This window comes from Siphateles boraxobius, unplaced genomic scaffold, assembly GCF_051911475.1.
Source record: "Siphateles boraxobius isolate OS27281-9 unplaced genomic scaffold, OSU_SipBor_1 20, whole genome shotgun sequence".
Classification (NCBI taxonomy): Eukaryota; Metazoa; Chordata; class Actinopteri; order Cypriniformes; family Leuciscidae; genus Siphateles; species Siphateles boraxobius.
The window spans coordinates 6,142,857-6,167,126 of NW_027508811.1; the positions used below are offsets into that span (position 1 = coordinate 6,142,857).

Sequence of the window (24,270 nt, forward strand, 5' to 3'; positions counted from 1 at the left end):
CTGGTCACAAAGCAAAATTAGAAATAGGCTGGAAATGTAAGTACAAACCCATGCCGTTTTTGGGTTAAATGACCATTAGTGGCTTTAAAACACTGAGACGAATCAAAATTAGAGGGGAAATTATTAGAGAATAATAATTTCACACAAAACTTATGTGTTTCAGGAAGACTTAAAAATAGAGCATAAATTGCATGAAAAAAAGCCATACCATGAGTATCGTACGTATGTAACCCTAGTTCCCTGATAGGGAACGAGACGCTGCGTCAAACGCTGTGGGAACGCCCCTGCGTTGTGCGTCATGAAGCACGTATGGAATCAGCCCAATGGAGAGATGGAACGTCATAGGCGGGTGACGTCATCGACCAGGAAACTATAAAGCACCCCATAAACACAAGCGCAACAGCTTCTGATAGGCCTGAAGGAAGCGCTAGCGGGAATGCCGGGAGTATGGTGGAATGACGCAGCGTCTCGTTCCCTATCAGGGAACTAGGGTTACATACGTAACCGAGACGTTCCCTTTCAAGGGAACTCGAGCTGCGTCAAACGCTGTGGGAACGCTAATACCCACGTCGCCATAGGACCAAGTGACCGCCATGTGAGAACTAGCGCACAGAGGACGAGAGCACCTGTGCCCCAGGGGTAGTACTTAAGTCTAGGTTGTAGAACTTAATGAAAGTATGCGGTGAAGACCAACCAGCCGCATCACAAACGTCACTAAGGGAAATTCCTGACAGTAAGGCTTTAGAAGCCGACATACTCCTGGTAGAGTGGGCTCGTACAGCCAAAGGTGAAGGCTGTAAAGCTGACTCATAGGCAAGTGAGATAGCCTCGACCACCCACTTGCTCATTCTCTGTTTAGACGCGGGACACCCCTTCTTGGGTGGCCCAAAGCACACAAATAGTTGTTCTGACTTCCTCCACAGGGCAGTTCTGTGGACATAGGCGTCTAACGCCCTAACAGGGCAGAGTAAATTAAGTTTCTCCTGGTCAGACGACAGAAATGGAGGAGGATAAAAGGCCTGCAGAACTGTAGGTCTAACAACTTGGTAGGGACCTTGGGAACGTAACCTGGTCTAGGATGCAGAAAAGCCTTAACCATGCCAGGCGAAAATTCCAGGCACGAGGGTGAAACCGACAGAGCCTGCAAATCTCCGATTCTCTTTAGTGAGGAGATAGCAAGAAGAAAGATAGTCTTAAACGTGAGAAACTTCTCAGGAACTTCTTCGATAGGTTCAAGAGGAGCTAGGGAAAGACCTTCTAATACGATGGCCAGATCCCAGGCCAGCACCCTCGTACGAACTGCTGGCCTCAGCCTCAGTGTGCCACGAAGGAAACAAGTTATAAGCGGGTGTCTCCCAAAAGAAACTCCACTGAAAGGGACGTGGTAAGCAGCCAGTGCCGCCACATACACCTTTAGTGTGGAGGGGGATAGCCCTGTGGAGAAGCGCTCCTGCAGGAATTCCAGCACTGCACCCACTGGGCAGTTAACTGGGTCCTGCAGGTGCTCTCCACACCAAGAAGTGAAGAGTTTCCACTTCAAGGCATAAAGCTTCCTCGTGGATGGAGCTCTGGAGTGAAGAATGGTCTCAACAACCTAAGTTGAGAGACCAGAGTTCATGAGCTGGGCCCCCTCAGAGGCCAAGCCCACAATACTGGGCGGGGATGAAATATCATGCTGCCCACCTGAGAGAGTAGATCCCTCCTGACCGGGAGCTCCAAGGGAGAGCCGTCCAGGAGAGAAATCAGGTCCGCAAACCATACTCGGGCCGGCCAGAACGGGGTTACTAATAGTAGGCTGACCCCGTCCCGGCGAACCCTCTCCAGAACTCCAGGTAGCAGAGCAATCGGGGGAAAGGCGAACAGACGTGACCTCGGCCACGGCTGCACCATAGCGTCCAACCCCAGAGGGGCTGGATGGCTGATGGAAAACCACAGATGACAATGCGTGGTGTCCTTGGAAGTGAATAGGTCCACCTCGGCGCGACCGAAACTCAACCAAAGGAGCTCCACCACCTCGGGATGGAGTCTCCAATCCCCCTACCTCGGCCCCTGTCTCGACAGGGAGTCTGCTACCACATTCAAATACCCAGGAAGATACATTGCTCTCAGAAATAGTAACCTCCCTTGGGACCACAGGAGGATCTGACGGGCCAACTTGTAAAGCCGGCGAAACCGCAGGCCCCCCTGAAGATTTATATAAGAGACCACCGACGTGTTGTCTGACAGAACTAACACATGATGACCTCTCAGGTCTGCTAGGAAGTGTTTCAGAGCCTGGAACACCGCCAACATCTCTAGACAATTTATAAGCCGTGATAGATGATGGTCCTGCGACAGCCCTTGGGCTGGACGACCTCTCGTGACCGCCCCCCACCCTGTGAGGGAAGCATCCGTCGTTAGCGTTACGCGACGACAAAGAGCCCCCAACACAGGCCCTTTGAATAGGAACCAAGTTTCTTTCCACATGACCAGAGCACGAAGGCAGCGCCGCGTGACTTTGACCGTGCGGATTTCCCCACGGGGAGAATCCCTTGGTCCTGAGCCACCACTGCAGCGATCTCATGTACAACAGGCCGCAAGGTATAACGTCGGACGCTGCTGCCATCAGACCCGACAGTCTCTAAAACTGTTTTACAGTAAGTAGCTGGCCTAGCTTTATTGTTTCACAGCTGAGAGAATCGAAACGATGCGGGTCGGAGCGAGTCGCGCCTGCAGCGATACCGAAACCCAAATGACACCCAGAAAAGTGGTCATCTGAGGAGATAATACACTTTTCTTTGTGTTCAGCCTCAACCCCAACTTCCTGATATGAACGAGAACGAGATCTCAATGTCGAACCGCCATCTGCTCTGTCTGAGCTAAAATCAACCAATCGTTGATGTAATTGAGGACACAAACACCCTGAAGCCTCAGGTGCACTAGTGCTGCGTCCATGCATTTCGTGAAAGTGCGGGGAGATAAAGCTAGGCCAAACGGAAGAACCCTGTGCCGGTACACCTCGCCCCCGAAGGCGAATCTCAGGAACTTCCTGTGTTGTGGAAGGATGGAAATGTGGAAGTACGCGTCCCTTAGATCTATCGTGACAGACCAGTCCTCGGATCTGATTTGTGACACGATCTGCTTGATAGAGAGCATCTTGAATTTTGGCTTCCCTACAGAGCGATTCAATAGGCGCAGGTCTAAAATTGGATGCAACCCCCCCATCCTATTTTGGAACGATGAAATATCGGCTGTAATAGCCTGACTCCACACTGGGAGGAGGAACCCGTTCTATAGCCTCCTTTTGAAGGAGTGCTTTCACCTCTTGTTCCATAACCAGAGCCTGCTCGGGGCCCACCACTGTAGGCAGAACCCCTCTGAATCTTGGTGGACGACACCTGAATTGGATAGCATAATCCCTTTCTATTGTCTGCAGGACCCAATGAGATATTTTTGGAAGGCTTTTCCACTCTGCCAGAAATTCTACTAAGGGTACCAGTCTCTCGAGACTGGCCTCTGGTGTAACTTGAGCAGCAAACGCAGCGCCCTGTAACGGCACACCGGCAGGGAACAACTGGTCTAACCGCTCTGAAACCCTCCTCAGAGGGAGCGAGCGTCCCTCGGGAAATCGCTCGCTGGGACCGTCTGCGCCCCGGCATGAAGGCGGGGTTGGCAGAACGGGCCCCTGAGGGCACCGAGGAAGAATGGGCACCGTAGAAAGAGGTGAACACCTTTCCGCCTCGGTGGGGACCACCCTCAGTGTCCTGCGCGCCGTGGCACCAGGATATTCTTCTTAGCCGAAGCCTTCTTAGCTAATATAACTGTCCTCAGATCAGTTCTATTACTGGGAGATTTCGGCTGAGAGTGCCGCGGCTGAGCCCACTGTCCAGCAGGGGGAGCACGAGACGCGACACTCTGCTTCAGCGCCCTATATGATGAGCTCGCAGACGGCCGGGGCTGCTCCCGCTCAGCAGCCCCAGGGACATGAATTTTTAAAGGGAGAAATTTCTTAAAAGCTGTTGTTTGCTTTTCCTTCTCCTGGAATTTATCGATGACAGAATTTACAGCATCGCCAAATAAACCCAGGGGCGAGAGAGGAGTGTCTAAAAGGAAAGCTTTTTCTTTTTCTTTTATATTTGTCTGATTTAACCACAGATGTCTTTCTGCGGCCACCAGAGCTGCCATAGATCGACCCACTAGCTTGGCCGACTCTCTGGTTGCGCGCAGGGATAAATCAGCAGCCTGACGCAGTTCGCGAACCACGTCAGCACTGACCTCCTCACTCTCACTCACGTCCCTCAGCAGGTCAGCCTGGTATGCCTGCATAATAGACATAGTATGCAGACATGACGCAGCCTGACCCGCCGCCAAATACGCTTTACCCACAAAAACCGAAATATTTCTAAGAGGCTTGGTGGGTAATGCCGGTGCCTTAACAGATGACGCAGCCTCAAGGGAGAGAAAACTCGCAAGCGTCTCTTCCACGCGAGGCATAGCCGAATAACCATATGATTTTGCCCCCACAATATTAGAATATGTTGAAGTCTGGGGACTAAACACTCTATATGACACCGTTTTTTTCCACGATTTCGACACCTCAGTGTGGAGATCGGGAAAAAACGGCAAGCACCGGCGTGGAGGTTGCACTCGTGACGGCAAAAATCTCTCATCTAATTTTGATTTAGAAACAGACTCCTGTCTAGTCACTGGCCATACAATGCTGAGTTTTTCTACAGCTCTTGTTAATACCTCCACTAGCTCATCACTTTCGGGAGTGTAAGGTGGCGAATCCTCCACATCTCCCTCATTTATAACTGGTGCCTCAGCCCGAATGGAAGAAACCGCAGCGCGTGCTTCCGAACACGGGACTGAGGCACTGGATCTCACAGGTGAAGGGAGAGATAAGGCAGAGCCCGTCTCTAACCCCGCTGAGAGATCCATCTGCGTTCCGCACGATACGCGTCGTCGCTCTGCCTCGGCAAGAGCGGGACCCGAACCGCGGGGAGCGCGCACCGAACCGCTCTCCTCGAAGAGCGCCCGGCAGGAGCGGAGCGTCCTTAATGGCAGACGCTCGCAATGCTCACAATCAGCTCCCTCGAGAGCTGACTGGGCATGCTGCACTCCCAAACAAACAACACAAAGAACGTGTGTATCCCCACTCGTAAAATAACGCGAGCAGGGAGGGACACACTTCCTAAACTGCTGTTCGTTCGCCATATCTCTCTTAATATATATATATATATATATATATATATATATATATATATATATATATATATATATATATATATATATATAAATTGTTTGTGTGGTGCAGAGTATGTAAAGACAGACAATATTCACACAGGGACAGATTCACATATAGCGCGACTGAAGGCATGGAAAGCTGTTGCGCTTGTGTTTATGGGGTGCTTTATAGTTTCCTGGTCGATGACGTCACCCGCCTATGACGTTCCATCTCTCCATTGGGCTGATTCCATACGTGCTTCATGACGCACAACGCAGGGGCGTTCCCACAGCGTTTGACGCAGCTCGAGTTCCCTTGAAAGGGAAATACATTTTTTTGGGATAAATACTATATAATATACAAATACAAATAATATAACTATATAAATACAAATACTATATAAACACAAATATAAACTTTGTTGTACACATTTTTAAAGTTTTCCTCGACTGGTGGAACACAGTGCTATCAATGTCAAGGTCCTTGAATGTCTCACAAAATACTTGAATTTTGGATCTGAAATATAATTTTTACATTCCTGCTAGTTAATTTAAAGGTTAATAGAGCATTCTTTATAAATTTGCATGTTATCCTTATTACAGGTTTTATTAACTTTTTTAGAGCCTTATCTGTATTGCAACAATAAAACATGCTTTTTACATGGGGTTTTCAGCAGTTCAATTTGGGTTTTGCAAAAACATGTCATTCATATACGACTACCTTTTTCATGCATTTTTTTTTCACTTTGATTTCCGACATGCCATTAAATAAATCAATCACATTGATTTCCAAGAATTTCTAAATACTAAACGTAATGTATTTATATGGTTTTGATTTTGTTCTCCCCAAAGGTAAATGGTGCGAGCTGAATGTTGATGAGTGCAAATCCAATCCATGCCGAAACAACGGGAGGTGCATCGACGGTCTTAATGGTTACCAGTGTGTGTGCTCCAGAGGTTTCATGGGCTATCACTGTGAGAGAAACATTGATGAGTGCTCATCCAACCCCTGTGTTCATGGGAGGTACATTAACCTTGCTGAGCTGTAACAATGTGAATTTCAAGCTCTGTGATTGAGAGCTTTGTAAACGGCTATCACAGCCATTCTGAAAGAGACAGTACCTCTGAGTCTTTTAAAAAACTAAATGTGCTCGCAATCCTTCTTGCCAGCTCACTCTCAATTAACTGTTTGGCAGTCTGCTACTCAGTAAACACAACATAATAAGTCATTACCAGCTGTTTCTCGCACTAACCAAGTTACAGTAATAATTCGATTTTATATAAAGTACTAATGCCTTAAATAGTCACAGTTTAGCTAGAACAGATTTTTCGCTTGGGAACCATACATGGGAAACATCTCAGATTTGTTATTTTAAAGTGTACAATGTGTTACGGTAGTAAAAAGGGATTATAACAGGACTCAACAATAAGAGTTTTTTTTTTTTACTGTCCAGATTGTATCAGTTGTTCAGATTTGTACTTAAAAATATATATTTTTTTAAATGATTCCTGGAAGTTCAGCTATAATATAACTTAACAAGGACTATCAATAAAGTCAAACCTATGCATAAAAATGCTGACTTTATTTGTACATATTTTAACATACTGATGCCTGCTAAAATACTGTTTGGATTTATATATTGGATTATTATTGCTGTGATTATTATGTTTCTAGCATGTTACATTTTGGCGAACAGTTGTTCTAACCCTAATTGATTGGGTGTAAACAACCATGTAGGAAGACACATCATGGCCATATTCCAGGATGACAATGTCAGGATTCATCAGGCTCAAATTGAGAAAGAATGGTTGGGAGGGAGCAAGAAGAATCGGTAACACTTTACGGTAAGGGTACATGAATTATCATGAATTCATGTATAAATTTATGCATGAATTCTGCATTCATTCATGCATTAATATCTCATGAATCATCAGGAACTAACACAAGTTCAAAGTTCCCCTTAAGGGACTACCGCTGCGTGTAATCGCAGTGGGAACGCCCTCCAGCGTAACGCGTCTGAAGCATGAATGAAATCAGTCAATGGAGAGATGGAGCGTCATAGCGAGTGACGTCATCGACCAGGAAGCTATAAATATCCCCTGAGCACACAATACGCCAGCTTTTTGTTACTTCAGCAAGCTCTGTGTGTGTCTGAAATCTAGCGATTGTGTTTGTCTGTTTAGACAGGAGTTTCTCACTATATATATATATATATATATATATATAAAAAAACCAATATGAGTGTCAAAGTGACGAGCGAGCAATATAGAGAGTGTGTTTCCCCCTGTACACGATACATCACGGGTGGGGATACACATCAGCTGTGTGTTGCTTGTTTGGGATTGCTGCATGCCCAGTCGGCTCTCGAGGGGGTCGATTGTGAGCATTGCGAGCTTTTCCCTTGAGTACTCTGCGCTCGCGGCGATCGCTCTTCGAGGAGAGTGGTTTGCTGCGAGCTCCCCGAGGCTCGGGTCCCGCTTCTGTTGAGGCAGAGCGGCGGCGCTTGTCTTGGGGCTCGCAGATGGATCTCACTGGCGACGTTGAGACGGGCTCCGCCCTATCTCAGCTATCTCCAGCGAGATCTACTGCCTCTCACCCGGCTCTGGAAGCACGCGCTGCGGCGGTTACTTCTGCCCGGGTCGAGGCACATGATGTCGAATTTAGATTATCCAGTTCTGAGGAGCTCGATGTCGAAAGTTTTGCATCAGAAGAAACTGACTCGTCACTCCAGCATACTGCTGAAGAGGGGCTGATAGATGTGTTATCTCGGGCTGTAAAAAAAAAAAAAAAAAAAAAAAAAAAAAAAAAGTGGCCAACTGATAGGCTGCAGTCTAGAAATGAAAGCAAATTAGATGATAGACTTCTGTCTGCACGTCCTCAGCCTTCTCGCCGGTGCTTACCATTCTTCCCAGATCTTCACTCTGAGGTTTCAAAGACCTGGGTTAGTCCTGTTTCAAATAGAATTTATACTAACCAGTCTAATGCTTATGGAAACATTTTTGGTGCAAAAGCTTCAGGGTACGCGACCATGCCGAAGGCAGAGGAGACGCTCTCCAGCTATCTCTCTCCTGCTTCGTCATCTTCACTTAAAGCACCGGCTCTGCCCTCTAAGCCACTAAGAAAAAAAAAACTTCTGTGTTAGTGGGGAAGACTTACTCGGCGCACTATGGCCATTATGCTGGCTTATCAGGCTGTCCTGCTTAAAGATTCTTGTGAGGGGGGGTGAAATTTCTGTGGATATGATTTATGAGCTCAGGCAGACTGCTGATCTCACTCTCCGGGCCACCAAGGAGACCGCTAAATCTATCGGCCGGTCTATGGCATGGTGGCCACAGAGAGACACTTGTGGTTGAGTCAGACCTCTATGAAGGAGAAAAATAAGACTCTCCTTTTAATGCTCCAGTTTCGCCTGCGGGCCTCTTCGGTGACGCTCTTCACTCTGTCACGGAGAGGTTCCAGGAAGAGAAGAAACAGGCGGCTGCTTTTCAGAAATTTATGCCCCTTAAAGTGCGTGTCGCTGGGGCTGCTGAGCGAAGGGCAGTCCCAGCCGCCGTGTAGTTCAAAAAGAGCGCAGCAGAAACGGAGTGTCGCGTCTCGTGCCCCCCCCGCAGAGAAACTGGAGGGACGAGGCGGGGCGCTCTCTGGCGCGACCTTCTCAGGGTAGGGCTGATGATCTGAGGACAGTCATTATCGCCAAGAAGGCCGCGTCGAAAAAATCCTGACGTGCTGAACGTCAGGACTCTGAGGGTGGTCCCCATCGTGGAAGACTTGAGTTCACTGCACAAAAACACGGTGCCCTGTCTTTCCTGATGCCCTCAGGGGTCTGCTCTACTAACCCTGCCTTACAGGGCGTAGAGAGACTCGGCGAGCGATTTCCCGAGGGACGCTCGCCCCCCTCCGAGGAGGGTTGTGGAGTGCCCAGACCAGCTGTTCCCTGCCAGTACGTTACAGGGCGCTATGTCCGTCACTCGGGATGTTCATCCAGAGGCCAGCCTCGAGAGGCTGTTTCCCTTAGCGAAATGAGCTATAGAGCGGGTTCCTCCACCCAGCAGGGAGTTAGGATACTACAGCCAGTTCTTCATCTTTCCGAAAAAAGATGAAGGGCTGCGTCCCTTTCTAGATCTGCGTCTCTTAAATCGCGCTGTAGGGAAGCTCAAATTCAAGATGCTCACTCTCAAGCAGATCGTGTCAAATCAGATCCGAGGACTGGTTCGTCACGATAGATCTAAAGGACGCTTACTTCCACGTATCTATCCTACCTCAACACAGGAAGTTCCCGAGGTTCGCTTTCGGGGGCGAAGCTTACCAATAACAGGTTCTTCCGTTCGGCCTAGGACTGTCACCCCGCGCGTTCACGAAGTATATGGATGCGGCTATAGCCCCGCTGAGGCTGCAGGGCATCCGTATTCTGAACTATATAGACGATTGGTTAATTCTAGCTCAATCAGAACAACGGGCGGTTCGGCATCGAGATGTCGTTCTTGCTCACATCAAGAGGTTGGGGTTGAGGCGCAATGCCAAGAAGAGTGTTCTTTCTCCATTACAGAGAACCACTTTTCTCGGTGTAGTGTGGGATTCGACGACGATGCAGGCACAGTTGTCACCTGCTCGTGTTGCTTCGATTCTCGCCGCAGTAGATCAGGTTAAGCTAGGCCAGTCATCCACTGTAAAACAGTTCCAGAGACTGTTAGGTCTCATGGCAGCTGCGTCCAACATGATACCTTTTGGCCTCCTGCACATGAGACCGTTACAGTGGTGGCTCAGAACCAGGGGATTCTCCCCGAGGGGAAATCCGCTTCGCATGATCATGAGTTCGCGACGGTGTCATCGCGCCCTGGTTATGTGGAAAGATCCTCGGTTTCTGTCCCAAGGCCTTGTGTTGGGAGCTCCTTGTCGTCGCGTCATGCTAACGACAGATGCCTCTCTCACGGGGTGCGGGGCGATCATGATTGGTCACCGTCTATGGCACATAAATTGTCTAGAGATGTTGGCAGTGTTTCAGGTTCTGAAACATTTCCTCCCAGACCTAAGGGGCCACCATGTTCTTGTCCGGTCAGACAACACATCGGTGGTCTCTTATATCAACCATCAGGGGGGTCTGCGTTCTCGCCCACTTTACAAACTGGCACGTCAGATCCTTCTATGGTCCCAGGGGAATTTTCTTTCTCTGAGAGCTATTTATCTCCCGGGGTATTTAAATCAGGGGGCAGACATCCTGTCGAGGCAGGGGCCGAGGCCCGGGGAATGGAGTCTTCACCCCGAGGTGGTGGAGCTCCTATGGGAACATTTTGGTCGTGCCGAGGTAGACCTATTTGCTTCCCGAGAGACATCACACTGTCCACTGTGGTTCTCTCTCAGCCTGCCAGCCCCACTGGGGTTGGACGCGATGGTACATCGAGGTCACATTTGTACGCTTTTCCCCCGATCGCTCTGCTCCCGGGAGTTCTGGAGAGGGTTCGCCGGGACGGGCTCAGTCTTCTGCTAAAAGCCCCGTTCTGGCCGGCCCGAGTATGGTTTGCGGACCTAGTGTCTCTCCTCGACGGCTCTCCCCTGGAGATACCGATCCGGAGAGATCTACTCTCTCAGGCGAGTGGGTCGATCCTTCACCCCCGCCCAGAACTATGGAGGCTGTGGGCTTGGCCTCTGAGGGGGCCCAGCTCATAGATTCTGGTCTCTCGACTGAGGTCGTTGAGACCATCCTCCAATCCAGAGCTCCCGCCACGAGGAAGTCATATGCCGCGAGGTGGAAACTTTTCACCTCTTGGTGTGGAGAGCGCCAGCAGGACCCAGTTAACTGCCCGGTTGGTACAGTGCTGGATTTCCTGCAGGACCGTTTCTCCACAGGGTTATCCCACTCCACACTGAAGGTGTACGTGGCGGCCTTAGCTGCTTACCACGCTCCTTCGAGCGGAGGTTCTCTCGGGAGACACCCACTTATATCTCGCTTCCTTCGTGGTTCCTTGAGGCTGAGGCCTGCAGTTCGCACGAGGGTACCAGCTTGGGATCTGGCCATCGTCTTAGAAGGTCTCTCCCTAGCTCCTTTCGAGCCCATCGAGGAAGTTTCGGAAAAGTTTCTTACGCTAAAGACTATCCTTCTTCTCGCTATCTCATCTCTAAAATGAATTGGAGATATTCAAGCACTTTCGGTGGCTCCCTCGTGCCTGGAATTTGCTCCTGGTATGGTTAAGGCCTTTCTCTGTCCGAGACCAGGTTACGTTCCTAAGGTGCCAACTACGTTTGTTAGACCTATAGTTCTGCAGGCTTTCTGTCCTCCGCCTTTTCTGACGTCAGACCAGAAGTGACTTAATTTCCTGTGCCCCGTTAGGGCTTTAGATGCTTATGTCGACAGAGCTGCCCTGTGGAGGAGATCGGAACAACTGTTTGTCTGTTTTGGGTCACCTAAGAAAGGGTGTCCGGCATCTAAGCAAAGGATGAGCAAGTGGGTGGTCGAGGCCATCTCGCTTGCTTACGGTTCGGCCCATCAGCCTTCACCTTTGGCTGTAAGGGCTCATTCCACCAGGAGTATGGCTGCCTCTACAGCTCTTCTTTCAGGAGCTTCTCTTCAGGACGTTTGTGATGCGGCAGGCTGGTCCTCACCGCACACTTTCGTTAGATCTTATTCCCTTGATCTTAGCTCCACTCTCTGGGCTCAGGTTCTCTCGTCGGTTTGTGTCTCCTACTGACACACGACGGGGATTTGGTCGTATGGGGATGTGGGTATTGCGTTCCCACTGCGATTACACGCAGCGGTAGTCCCTGAAGGGGAACTTCCCGGGTTACGTATGTAACCCTAGTTCCCCGAAGGGACGGACGCTGCGTGTCCTGCCATACTCCCGGCATCCCCTTGGGTCGCTTGCTTCAGTAAATTTAAGCTGGCGTATTGTGTGCTCAGGGGATATTTATAGCTTCCTGGTCGATGACGTCACTCGCTATGACGCTCCATCTCTCCATTGACTGATTTCATTCATGCTTCAGACGCGTTACGCTGGAGGGCGTTCCCACTGCGATTACACGCAGCGTCCGTCCCTTCGGGGAACTAGGGTTACATACGTAACCCGGGAAGTTTTTAATTCATTATTTCATGGATTGACAACACCTTAATTAAAACATTAACTAAGATGAGCACATCATCATGAATTATGATTTATTACGCATGATCATTATGTTTTCTTTGTTCTTTGTCTAGGTCAGTGACCTAGTCACCACTTTAGTTGAGGGGCCACACACATGATGAAGTCATTGGTAGATAATGCTTAGTTAATGATGACTACTGTATTGGACAGACCCCAAAATAGACCACTCACAACTCATAGCACACAAATTCTGTTGACATTCAAATACAGTGGTCATCATTAACTAAGCATTATCTATCAATGACTTCATCATGTGTGTGGCCCCTCAACTAAAGTGGTGACTAGTCCTTTGAAACACTGATGAACAATGTGCTATTAATGGTGGCATAACTGTGAACAAAGAAAACATCATGATCATGCGAAATAAATCATAACTCATGATGATTTGCTCATCTTAGTTAATGTTTTAATTAAGGTGTTGTTCATCCATGAAGTCATGAATGAAAAATGTTGAACTTGTGTTAGTTCCTAATGATTCATGAGATATTAATGCATGAATGAATGCATAATTCATGCATGAATTTATGATAATTCGTGTACCCTTACCTTAAAGTGTTACCGAAGAATCATTTTCACACAAGGTCTTGACCAAAAACTTATGCACCTCTTGATGGAAATAACATCGCAACATTGATTTCCATCACGAGGTGAATCAATTTTTGGTCCTCTGTAAAGTCTCCTCCAGCACATCCCAAAGACTTTCAATGAATTTAAGGTCTGGACTCAGAGGTGCCGATTCATGTGTGAAAATGATTCTTCATGCTCCGTCCCAACCATTCTTTCACAATTTGAGCCTGATGAATCTTTGTCATCCTGTAATATGGCAATGATGTGTCTTCCAACATTGTTGTTTAGAAAGTGGAAAGTTACACACTCCATCGATTAGGGCTAGAAGAACTGCTGACAAACATATAACATGCTAGAAACATAATAATCACAGCAATAATGATCCAATCATAGACTCTTAAGTATTTGCCCATTTAAATCTAAATAGCGACTTTTCTGGCGAGGCAGTGTATATATCCATAAAAACACATATATCTGATCAATAAACGTCTGTGCTGGCTTGTCAAAACAGTCTCACACCGGCCCTGGGCAATCCTTTTTGTTGAGCCCAGTAAAATCTAGAAATAAAAAGGGGACACACTGTTCATGCAGATAAACATGCATAGGTTTATAAATAGTCACATCTTAAATTTTATAATGTCATTATACTGATTATGAGTTTTTAGGATGGATAAAAAATACGGGTTGTCACCTGACACTTGCTGTTAAACCGTGAAATTAGCTCTTTAATCACAGCCTAGTAAATGTTGCACTTGCACATTAATTAACCATCAATGTGACTTTATCAAGACAGCAGGAGTGTGAGAGTTGCAGTGGCATACAACATGACTTTCTAACATTTATTATATGAATTGACCATATATTATTTACAAGACTACTAATGAACATTTATACAAGCTTATTGTTTTATTAGTCCTGTCGTTCTGGTGCGAAATTACCTCTGTCAGAAATTACTTTGCAGGTAAATGTGGTTGAGCTTGTAGCTTCATCGATATGTACAGTCATCCCTCATAAATCACAAATTATGAATGCAGATTTTGCACGCTAGAGCACATCATCTATTTTTTCATTGCAGTTGCCTGGATGAAATAGATGCATACATCTGTCAATGTGACGTTGGATGGACCGGTCACAGATGTGAGATCAACATTAATGTGAGCATGTTGTTTATATGTGTCTATATGTGAGCATGTATGTATGTATGTATGTGTGTGTGTATGTATATATTATATATATATATATATATATATATATATATATATATATATAATTTTTGATTGTTTTGTTCTATATAAAGTTGATTTCATATGTAGTATATGTAAAGTCCAAAACAAATAGAAAATGCTATACATTATTTAACAGCCTAATTAAAATCTATCAATAATCTTTCTTAAATTTGAGATTTTCTTTAATTACATTGACAGAATGTTCACCATACATTATGTAACCAACAGTGGTGACGTCATTTGAATTCCAATTGGTCGTCTTAAATGTATGTGCATAGTGAATAATGATTGCCCTTTTTTTTTGCATCTTCTATTTTACCATATCACCATCCTCGTATGTATATTCTCATACACAGAGGACAGAAAGTGAGTGTCATAACAATGACAAAACCTAAAAGTTTGCACACTACTCACTCCTTGCCTTGTCAGCACTGGTATTTCCTTCAGGAAATGCAAATTTATTTGAAAATCTTCAGCTGAAAGTTATTTAGCATATGAAAGGCAATAAACAGAATGTAGATATGCAGAAATACAAACTGTTTTGAGACTGTAAAGCATGGTGCATTCATTCACAGAATCATAAATCAAAAATGAATACGCACATTATACCAGATGGAGAGGACCGTGTCTATCTAAAGAGTCCCTAGGTTGCAATGAAATCAAAGTTCAAGGTTTAACAGTGACAGTGAGTTTCTGAAACGGGGCCGCCACATTTCATTCTGGAGACAGGGAACTGTTAGGACAGACAGCAACACACAAGTACGAACTGGAGTCTGTGAACAAGAGCTCTTACACATACTTTTCTGTGGTAAAAGCCGAGTATCACTAGACCCACTATTGACAGGAACTTTTTGACGTCAAGCACTGCCACAAGTGGCTGTCTGTGCCTCTTTTCCTAAAAATGGGTTGATTTGTGTTAAACTTTCAGTAGCCTTAACAATCAAATGGAGTGGTTAGGTTGTGCTGCCATTTGTGGTGTGTGCAGGCATTAACCCAGCTGGAGATCCTTGTTAAATCAAGTTGGTTTATTGTCATTTCTCTCCCGTATGGTTGGTGAATAACAAAACACAGCGTCTCTTGAGCATACTGCAGAACATATTGTAGGTCTTTAAGAAATCAACTTTTGGACACTAAAAATAGGCAGTTAATACAAGACTCCAGCAAATTACAATAAAGACATTCTACTCAAAGGGCTGTATACTACTAATGAGTGAGTGACATATATTTTTTCATAGTCCAGTGAATAAACAGAGAAGTGCCTTTCTCAATATTTCCTGTAGAGCCATCAATTTAAAGGGGGGACTGTTTAAACTATTTGAATATTATAAGGTTCACTTATAATGTTAATAAAGTTTTTTGCACAAAAAAAAACAAAGATATATGCGGTAAAACAATTATTCTCTACCTTCATTCTGCCCCCATGCCTGAAATGACCCACTTATAAGGGGAGGCTTCTTTGAGGCTTGTCAGTAAACAGTCACTCTTATGATTGGCCCATTAGACTCCATTAGCTGCCATTCTATGTACTATTTCTAACCCTTGAGACTAATTTAAGCTTCTATTCTATCTAATATTTCTAAACAGAAAAACTTCAAACTTATACAAACTTTTAAAACAACTAAAACTTTAAACTATTTCAAACTGAAAACATTCTAACTTTTTATCAATCGATCTATCAATCTTTTTAACTAACCATTCTTTCTAATCTTTCCTTCTTTCTTTCTCTCTCTTTCTTTTTTCTCTCTTTCTTTCTCCTTTTCTTTCTTTCTTTGTCTTTTTCTTTCTTTCTTTCTTTCTTACTAATCTTTCTTTCTTTCTATCTATCTATCTATCTATCTATCTATCTATCTATCTATCTATCTATCTATCTATCTATCTATCTATCTATCTATCTATCTATCTATCTATCTATCTATAAACTACTTTAAACTTCAATCTTCTAAAACTTTTTCTTTACCAAAAATTTTTCTTTCTTTCATTCTAACTCCAAAGTAAATTTAAATGTTGACAGTTGGAGAGGCTCATTAGACTCGATTAGCTGTAATGACAAATTCAAATGACAAATGTACAAATCCTCTATGTACTATTTCTAATTCCATTCTTTTCCATTCTATCTAATATTTCTAAACTGAAAACCTTAAAACTTTTAAAACTAAAACTTAAACTTTCAAATTGAAAACATTCAAACTTATAAAACTACTAAACTAAAAGTAAACTAATTAAAACTAAAAACCTTAAAACTTCAAACTTTTAAAACTTCTTCAAATTTTGTGGAAAGGCTTTTCCATGCCAACTTAAAGTTTGTCTACAAACTTTTTAATCTAGTTACTGGTGCTTGCCAAAGGCAAGGCATCAGTATTGTTATTGCTCATACTTATTATTCTTCTACTTCTTCTTATTATTATTTCGGACAAAAGTTTGGCGCGCTACACCTCGCGCACCGTTTGTCACAGACCCCTGAGTGAAGTGTCAAATCGACCGGCTCATTGAGGAGAGGTGTGCTTTATCTTTTCTAAGCGATTGGGTGTATGATGTTTGCACAGTGGACGAAAAAGCGGCCAAAAAAGTCCCATTGACTTAACATTGCGGAATGTTCAGACCGTCCAAACCGACGTTTTCACACACTCAGACACCAAAGGGCCTGACAACCCTGCGTCTCTCTCTCTCTCCCTCAGAGGATTTATATTATCAAGCAGCCAATAAGTAATCTGTGTGATCAGCCAATAAAATCTTCATAGCCACACCCTAACAACCAGTTACAGCACCCTAGCAACTATAGGCCATACTAAAGGCACTCATTACTAAAGTTTTTAAGGCCATAGACACAAGGCCGGATGCCGAGTGCTATACAAAAAGGAACTTTTTACTGAAGATTTGAAGAATTCTATAAAAATACATAGTAACCATCTATGACAACTACAACCACCTAGTAACACCATAGCAACCACCAAAAATACCTTAGCAGCCACCCTGAACAGCCTAACAAATACCCAAAATACCCAAGCAACCGCGTAGCAACACCATATCAACCACCCAGAATACCCAAGCAACCACCCAGAACACCCTAGCAACCACCTAGCAACCCCATAACATCCACCTAGCAACCACCCAGAATACCATAGCAACCGCCTAGCAACTACCCAGAACACCCTTGCAACTGCCTGGAAACCACCCAGAATACCTTAGCATCCACCTAGCAACACCATAGCAACCGCCTAGCAAAACCCTAGCAACCACCCAGAATACCCTAGCAACCACCTTGCAACACCATAGCACCCACCCAGAAAATCCTAGCAACAACCTAGAAACCACCCATAACACCCCATCAATGCCCAAGCAACCAGCTGAACAACGTGAATAAGCCATATCTCAGCACCAGAACATCGTACAGACATGTTTGTTGGCTTGTATGCAATCATGTACCACACCCTTGCAACCAAGTGGCGAGTTTTGCCACTAAAAGCACTAGTCACATTTTCTTCAGGAAATGTACATTCAAATGTATTATTCTTCTTCTTACTCTGAAATTTACAACTCTATCCCCTCCTAGAGCTTTAACTCCACACACTCCAAACTCTGCTCAGACACTCAAACTGTTCTGACTCGCGTTGCTATATCTTTTCTAACTGATTATACATGAATATCAGTCACATGACCTCTTACGTCATCCTCTCTTTTTCCAGTTGAATTCCGCCATCTTGAGTACCTGCCGAGTACTGTCTACAATACTGACGGCATTAGCTAGGGAGCAGATTTTCTCTGTTTGTTTCACTTTATACATAACCAACTTTGTTTATGTAAACCCTGTGTGTATTTGACAGTATTCGCGCAATAAGACTAGAAAAATAACTTCGTTCAGTAACCTGTCGCTGTTGTTAGACAGGCTTAGTGCGCGTGCGCTTCGGGTGTACGCACTCAGAAAAGCGCTCGTTAGAACCGTGCATCAACACGTGAATGACTTATTAGCACATGCAAATAATGAACTTATGTGAACTGCATTGTCCCGTTCCTTTGCGTAAACATTTGATGTGAATATACGTCGCGTTGTAGCCTATGCTGAGACGGAGGCGCCAGAACTGCAACTGATGGAATGCACGATACTACGACATTTCTTCAAAAGCAGATGGTGGATATATTTTAATCTACGATCATAAATCGTGATATCGCACAGCCCTAAGCTAGCGTAAGCTCATTATCATTTACATCCACTCACCACAGACAACATGAACACTGCACAGAGAGTTTGCACACACAAACCACTGTTATAACATAAAAGCAAGGAGCTGCGTGCATGGTTGGGCAAGATATGATTGAAGGATTTTGACTGAATGCGCGCAAAGTGCGCTCCCTTAATAATTCCTAAAAAGCTGACATCAGTTAATCGCGATCTCACATCTCTGTTAATATCAATTAAGCTGACTGCACAATGAATCTTTCATAATATATACACTTTGTTTGTTACAATTAGAGGATTTGTCAGCATACAGAGCTTTGAACAAAAAGTCAGTTTTGAGCATAGAGGTTTTGAGCAGTGAGGGGAGTCTATCTTAAATGCTTCTGATTGGCCTTTGCGTTGAAGAAATCAACACGTATGTCTGTTTTTGGCTACATTGCTCAACGCTGCAAACGTGTTTTAAAAGGAAACTCTGGCCTGTAAATCGTTTCTATTTTGTTTTAGTTCTTGTTGCTTTTCTGCAAAAATGTATTAGTTTTTATATGTTTTATTAATAGATATTTCTAGTTTGCGGGAGTGCCGCGAATCGTTTTATTCTCCCTGCAACGCGCACACACACAGAGAGTGCATTGCCGCTCGCACTCGCCATCAAATCTAGTCCCGCGCCGCACTCTTTTGCATTGGGAGTGCACATCTCTAGATCAAGGGCCCGGCCCGAGGATAGTGACGGGAAGTATCGGCCCGCAAGTTCGGGCTCGGCCAGAGAATAAGCTCTACTTCCTTTGTGACTGACGTATCGATCTTGGCGAATCAGGTACTCAAGATGGCGGAAGACAAGTTTTAGAATTGAGTGACATCAGTGAGGAGACGTTGGTGACATCATCTGATATTCATGTATACTTACGGTTTTCCTAAAAATGATGATCAAACTCGGAAAAACTCCCATTGACTTAACGGTATGGAATTTTCAGATTTTCAAGCTCCCCAACTGTCAAAAATTCAAATCTCAACTCCTTGAAGCCCTAAACTAATCAAACTGCCATTCTATATACTATATGAGCCATTGAGACGCATTTAAACTAATAAACTCATCTATCTACACTTAAACTCGTAAACTCATAATAAATTAATAAACTCTAAACTTGAACTCTTAAGGTGATGATACACGGGGCAACTTTTTGAGCAATGTTGCTGGGCAATCTTGCCGAGCGATTGTTGCTTGGGCACTTTCCCATTGAAAATGGGCAATATATTTCTATCTGGATAATTTAGATCGGTCGTGGGCCCTGTGTCTCATCTGGTTGCCCATTGACGACAAAATTGCCCAGCAACATTGCTCAAAAAGTTGCCCTGTGTATCATCACCTTTAGACTCATTTAAACGTATAAACTCTAAACCCATAATCTCGTACACTTATAAACTCATACACTTATAAACTCATGAATTCCAGAACACCCTAGCAACTGCCTAACAACCACCCAGAACACCCTAGCAACCACCCAAAATACCTTAGAACACCATAGCAAGCACCCAGAACACCCTAGCAACCACCCAAAATACCTGAGCAACCACCTAGCAACCACTCAGAACACCATAGCAACAACCTAGCAACCACCCAGAACACCCTAGCAACCACCTAGCAACACCCTATCGACCACACAGAATACCCTAGCAACCATCTAGCAACACCATAGCAACCACTAAGAACACCCTAGCAACCACCCAGAACTCCCTAACAACCACCCAGAAAACCATAGCAACCACCTAGCAACACCCTAGCGACCACCCAGAATACCCTAGCAACCAACTAGCAACACCCTAGCGACCACCCATAATACCCTAGCAACCGCTTAGCAACACCCTAGCGACCACCCAGAATACCCTAGCAACCACCTAGTAACCACCCAGAACACCCTAGCAACCACCCAAAATACATTAGAACATCCTAGAAACACCATAGCAACAACCCAGAACACCCTAGAAACCACCTAGCAACCCCCAAGAACACCCTAGCAACCACCCAAAATACCTTAGCAACCGCCTAGCCACCACCCAGAACATCATCGCAACCACCTAGTAGCACCCTAGCAACCACCCAAAACACCATAGCAACTACCTAGCAACACTCTAGCAACCAACCAAAATACCTTAGCAACCACCCAGAATACCCTGACAACCACCTAGTGACCACCCAGAATACCCTAGCAACCACCCTGAACACCTTAGCAACCCCCTAGAAACACCCTAGCAACTTTAAATTACTTCAAACTATACTTTACCCACATTTTCCCATGGTCCCATATATATGTAATGTGTGTGTGTGTGTGTGTGTGTGTGTGTGTGTGTGTGTGTGTGTGTGTGGTGTGTGTGTGTGTGTGTGTGTGTGTGTGTGTGTGTGTGTGTGTGTGTGTGTGTGTGTGTGTGTGTGTGTGTGTGTGTGTGTGTGTGTGTGTGTGTGTGCATAGGCGCCGATTTATGTTTTCCTCCGTGGTTGCTCATGGGCGCACGCCCTTAAAAAAAAAAAAAAAGTAACATTAGGCCTAGTCAAAAAATGTTTGCATTTCAGAACCGAACGAGAAGCGCAGCGCTGCGTCTATGACAACTCGAGGTAGCCTATCGCACACCGGGCGCGCACCTTGTCAGTTTATGGCCAGCAATATTGTAATGTTATGTTAAGGACATTATGGAATTAAGATAATGTCTGTACTATGTTATGATTGTACTGTACAATTAAATACAACCGGGGGGTCCGTTAACTGAATGAATTGAGAATATCACCTGAAAATCCGATAACATCAGCAATTTTCATTCAAGCAGCTGATTTCTTTAAATGAATGTAAAACTAAATGTATATTGTAGCACAGGTTGAAGTCAGTATATACGTTAACGAAGATTTGAGACAAATAAATATAAATTTAATATAAAACTATGTAAATCGCGCTCTGTGGCACGGCAGGATTTTGAGAAAAGGTCCTACAAGCCGTAGCTGGGCGCCGCCAGTGTGTGTAAGTTACACTCATAGAGAATAATGTGTTCTAATTTTAAAAGACATGGCACTGCGCGACGCGGCGCTGCGCTTCTCGTCCGGTGTGCGACCCCTTTTAGGAAATGGACAGCCGCCGACACGAACGCACACACCTATTTACTTGATAATAAAGCCGTAAAGTAGTCTATCTTTCAACTCAGGACCATAGCTCAGGACAGCGCCACTTCTCACAAATACAGACAGGATTGGAGATCAAAAGTTTAACTGACACGTAACCGCAATCAGAGGCGTTTTCATCCGAGAAACGCTGTGATTGGTGGATAGGATATGGAGCAGGCGACTGACAGCGACATAACCAATCACAGTGTGACAGACGCTTCACATAGCACCAACTGCAATGTTTAATTTTAAATGAATGTAGCCTACTGGCAGTCTGGCACACGTGGGTGCTCTGTATTTTCCGTGGGTGCTCGAGCCCCGGAGCATCCACGGTATCGGCGCCTATGTGTGTGTGTGTGTGTGTGTGTGTGTGTGTGCACAATCAGTTGACAAGCCTAAATAATATAAAACTCTGTTCATAAATTAACTTTGGTTCTTAACCCTTTCGCACGTACGATCACACCGGTGTGATCAGTCTTGGCTGGTCCCTGGAGCGTATGATCACACCGGTGTGATTAGAACGGTCAGTGCATCACGTGATCAACTGCTAAATTCAAACGTGCTTTCGAGCGTTTGCTGGCGCTGAGCCAGAGAAGGACCCACTGAGTGCTGTCATATATCACAACTATTGAGTGTTTTCAACCACATAATGTTTATTTTAGGTTTCAGACACTTAAATACACATAATTACTAGCAAAACAATGATTTTGAGTTTGTAAAAAACACACTGATGTCTATGGAAGCGGCAATAATTCTTCTTCCTTTCCATTATAATAAGTGACAAGTTCTAAATAACGGTCGCCTTGAAAAACTCACGCTGGGGGGTCATTTAGAATATTTTAAACTTAACTTTTAAACGTGTGAAAGGGTTAATAGAATTTTTGACTTCGAGTGGTGTGGTCTAGTGGTTGGTAGTGTCCAGGCTGTTAATTTGTTCCATTTTCCAACTGGTTCAACTGAAAGGTTGCTAGTGTAGTGAGTGTGAGAAATAATCCATAAGCCATCGCCATTGCATGTGCCCTTCAGCAAGGCACTTATTCCCAGGATGCGGTTCAAGTTCATTGCAGCATTCAAAGGGGACATCTAAATGTCACAGAAATAAGGTCCACTGGACCTGCGTGTGATAAATAAAGATTCTATTACATCTTCACCGCTTGTGGTCTACAAGCAAAACATAGTGATTACAGTTTTTGAATTCTTTGTTTTCAGTTTCCTCACTGTTTTCTCTGAATCAGAACATAGTTGAACTAAGCCTGTCCGTCACATGAAAGAAACCAAATTTCAATCATACAGTAGCTTAATTTTTCATTTGTTTATGTAGTATTATGACAAAAAATATATTAGTCCAATATCCATTTGCAGGTGAGAGATTTTCATTGTCAGCGCAAGATTTTGTAAGAAGAATTTTAAAAATATGTATGGCAAAATGGAAGTGTTGTGCTTACTGTATCAGACATGGTAAAATGTTAAAACTGTCTTTGTTTTGAAGATCTAATGTCCCCCTTGGCTTCAGATTTTGCAAAGTAGATGTTGTCGCAATAATGAATGTGAATTGGTTGGAAATTACACTAATATAAAATCAAAAAGCACCTAACAGGAGACAAAGTAATGGAGTAAAGCTTCATTCTACCTTCATATTCTAATGACAACTAAGATGGTTGAAAGGTCAAACATATTGTCGGGTTATGGTAGGTTTTATAATGCTTAAAAAGTGAAATGGAACACCATAATCTCCTGAGAAGAGAGGAAAATCACGAACTGAAAAGTGAAAAACTGTAATTTTACAAAAGCAAACAACATACTGCACAGTAACCATAGTATTATGCAATTCTATTAATGCTATCACAAGTTTGTGTACTTTTTAAGTATGTATTTTATTTGTAGATGTTATATGTGTTTTGTGTATTTTCTAAGTTTTTACATTGTCCATGCTGTTCATAATTTGTACAATAGGAATTTAAACACTTTTTTAACTAAATCAAACAGATCTTGGATGCTGTATATGCTTTAGATGGTGGGGATTATTATTCCGAATAACAACCACGGAATCATCTAAACACAAGTGTCTGATTAAAATGCTTCTATCCCTAATTGATTTAATACCTAGCATGGCCTTAAATGTACCCCTGAGATGAAACACTTGGTCGCTTGGAGGACTTCAGAGGCTTGTTTGGAATAAATCATTAGTTCGCTCCCGTAATGACTATAGGACAAGATCTGCCATTCTGTTTGTATACTTACTTACTGTATCAACTCCACTAATGTGCCATATATCTTTTTTATATGAACATCTTTAAATCACAGAAATTTAATTAAATTTAGCCATTCAGCATCCAGTAAAAACTGTATTAGTGCCATATGAAAGGGGTATGATCAAGCAGTAAACTAGTGATTCAGTGAAAATTTATAGTAAACACTTATCTAATCTACTCGTTTATGTCATCTGCTAATCTTTGAAATTTACTATAATACAAACCAATACTTTAATACTATTTAATTATTGGTTTTGTGTAAAGAAATAATTTGATCCTAAATCTGACATCCATTAAGACAGAGAAATACTATTTGTAATGTTTTGATTGATTGTTCCACCCCATATATTGTAATATACATACATTGTGTGTGCATATGTGTGTATTATATATATATATATATATATGTGTGTGTGTGTGTGTGTGTGTGTGTGTGTGTGTGTGTGTGTGTGTGTGTGTGTGTGTGTGTGTGTGTGTGTGTGTGTGTGTGTGTGTGTGTGTGTGTGTGTGTGTGTGTGTGTGTGTGTGTGTGTGTGTGTGTGTGTGTGTGTGTGTGTGTGTGTAGTA

The 24,270-nt window shown here is 44.0% G+C and overlaps 1 protein-coding gene across 1 annotated transcript in view; it reads left to right on the forward strand.

Moving 5' to 3' along the window:
• eys (eyes shut homolog) overlaps positions 1-24,270 on the forward strand; it is a 388,659-nt gene that overhangs the window by 237,255 nt on the left and 127,134 nt on the right. The window contains exons 24-25 of the mRNA XM_077236480.1: positions 6,058-6,229; positions 13,982-14,060. Coding sequence (XP_077092595.1) covers positions 6,058-6,229; positions 13,982-14,060 — 251 coding nt within the window. The remainder of the gene's footprint in view (positions 1-6,057; positions 6,230-13,981; positions 14,061-24,270) is intronic.